This window comes from Limulus polyphemus, unplaced genomic scaffold, assembly GCF_000517525.1.
Source record: "Limulus polyphemus unplaced genomic scaffold, Limulus_polyphemus-2.1.2 Scaffold9813, whole genome shotgun sequence".
Classification (NCBI taxonomy): domain Eukaryota; kingdom Metazoa; phylum Arthropoda; class Merostomata; order Xiphosura; family Limulidae; genus Limulus; species Limulus polyphemus.
Window position 1 is genome coordinate 1 of NW_013675423.1, and position 2274 is coordinate 2274.

General features: G+C 31.1%; 1 protein-coding gene across 1 annotated transcript in view; it reads left to right on the forward strand.

Annotated features, from left to right (window-relative positions):
* Positions 1-1588: 1588 nt before the first annotated feature.
* LOC106476107 (bromodomain adjacent to zinc finger domain protein 2B-like) overlaps positions 1589-2274 on the forward strand; it is a gene marked incomplete at both ends in the record, with an annotated part of 18372 nt that continues 17686 nt past the window's right edge. Inside the window, one exon of the mRNA XM_022380059.1 lies at positions 1589-1696. Within this exon, the coding sequence (XP_022235767.1) occupies positions 1589-1696 (108 nt within the window). The remainder of the gene's footprint in view (positions 1697-2274) is intronic.

The following is a 2274-nucleotide window of genomic DNA, read 5'->3' on the forward strand; positions in this document are numbered from 1 at the left end:
CTTAAAAGCAGTCTATACTTAACATTCATATAACCTAAGGATATTAGCCTTAAAAGCAGTCTATACTTAACATTCATATAACCTAAGGATCTTAGCCTTAAAAACAGTCTATACTTAACATTCATATAACCTTACGATATTAGCCTTAAAAGCAGTCTATACTTAACATTCATGTAACCTTAGGATATTAGCCTTAAAAGCAGTCTATACTTAACATTTATATAACCTTAGGATATTAGCCTTAAAAGCAGTCTATACTTAACATTCATATAACCTAAGGATATTAGCCTTAAAAGCAGTCTTTACTTAACATTTATATAACCTTAGGATATTAGCTTTAAAAGCAGTCTATACTTAACATTCATATAACTTAAGCATCACAAACTTTGTCAGGGTTTTGTATATGTGAGCTGGAATTATTTCAAAGTAGATGTCTGTGATTTGTTGGCAATAAATTGAAACAATAAACGGACAGCACACAATCCACTTGTTTTAAAATAATATATTGAAAACAAGTGAAACTATGTAAAAAGAACTGTTTACACTATAGGATATCACAGTTGTATCTAAAACTCTAAATAATTATCTTTTCTTGTCAAAAGTCCACATAGGCTGATTCAATTACTTTAGAATCCAATGGACAATAGAAATTATTTTTCTTTGCTTTATTTCTTATTATACAATCTGTGATAAATTCACTTACGTTACCCCTTGGGGTACCACAGTTCTATCTCAAACTTTAAATAATTGTCTCTTTTTCATCAAAGTCCACACAGACAGGTTCAATTATTTTAGAACACCCTTTGAAAAGACAAATTATTCTCCTTATCTCTGTTATACTGTGAAACTAACTTTAAAATATTGTCCGTTATGGCTAAACTAACTATCATGGAGTTTAATTTCACTTTCACTAACTTAATGTTTTCTGACTTCACTTCTTTTGTTGGTTACCACACTTGTATCCAGAGTTTTAAATATTTTTTTTTCCATTAAAAGTCTACACAGGCTGGTTCAGTTACTTTAGAACACTCTTTTATAAAAATACATTATTTTTTCTTAACTCTGTTCAACTGTGAAACTCACTTTAAGATATCGTCCCCGTTATGGCTAATCACTCGCATGCTGGCTAACTTCACGTTTTCTTTCACTAAGTATCTATCTTCCTTAACTTGCTCTATCTGTATGTATTTGTAACACGTGACAGAAAAATCTAGAAATATCTAGTAACAACGATATTACAAATAAGTAAAAAACTTGGAAGCTTTGAGTAAGATGACATGAACAATATTACTAAAGCCTAGTACAACAATAAAACTACATACACAACGTACGATTCACGATTCGTACAGAGTTACATAATGAACTTGTAATAACTATTACTTTTAAAATAATTAACTTTTAACTCTTTTGTTATGAAAATTAAATAATCATTAAATATTAAATCACTAAATAAACTAAATAATAAATATTAAGCTAAACAGTGTTGTATATCCAACAGCCTTAAACACAGCCTACATAGAAACTAAGAAGTAGAAAAGTAAAACATTGAACTGTAAGTTTTACAACTGTATCTGTTGGTGTTTTCTAGTACCTGCAACGAAATGGGATCACAAACATTACAAGAGAGAACTTCACTTTCAGTACTAAGGTCAATGTTGGAGAGTTCTTAGAACTGGGGCCAGCAGTGGATCAACATGTAAGCTGAAGCTGTTGAAAAATACTCAATTTTAACACATTTGTAAATTTTTGGCTTGAAATATGCAACCATACTTCTCAAAATGGAAACTTATAACTTTGTTTTTGGATGTTTTCTTTTCTTGTTGTTGTTGTTGCATTTCATGGAAAGCTGCTCAAGGGATAGCTTTCCATAATTTTTAAGTGTTAGACTAGAGGAAAAGCAGGTAGTCAACAATTAGTAGGATTGATCTTCAATTTATAACGCACTCACAGGTGAAGAGTGAGCGTGTTTGGTAATGGGTTTTGATCTCGACCGCCCTGGCCACCAGGCCTGATTTTGAATGTAATTATAGAAATGCTTTAGATACAACTAGTATGTGATATCTTGTGCAGAACTTTTAAGAATGATTTAGAAATGTCATTACATTGTTAAATCTTTCCCAAAAGACATAGTCAACATTTATAGCTGTGGTACCTGAGTCTCATATAGTGATAAAAACAGACATGGTCAACATTTATAGCTGTGGTACTTGAGTCTCATATAGTGATAAAAACAGACATGGTCAACATTTATAGCTGTGGTACTTGAGTCTCATA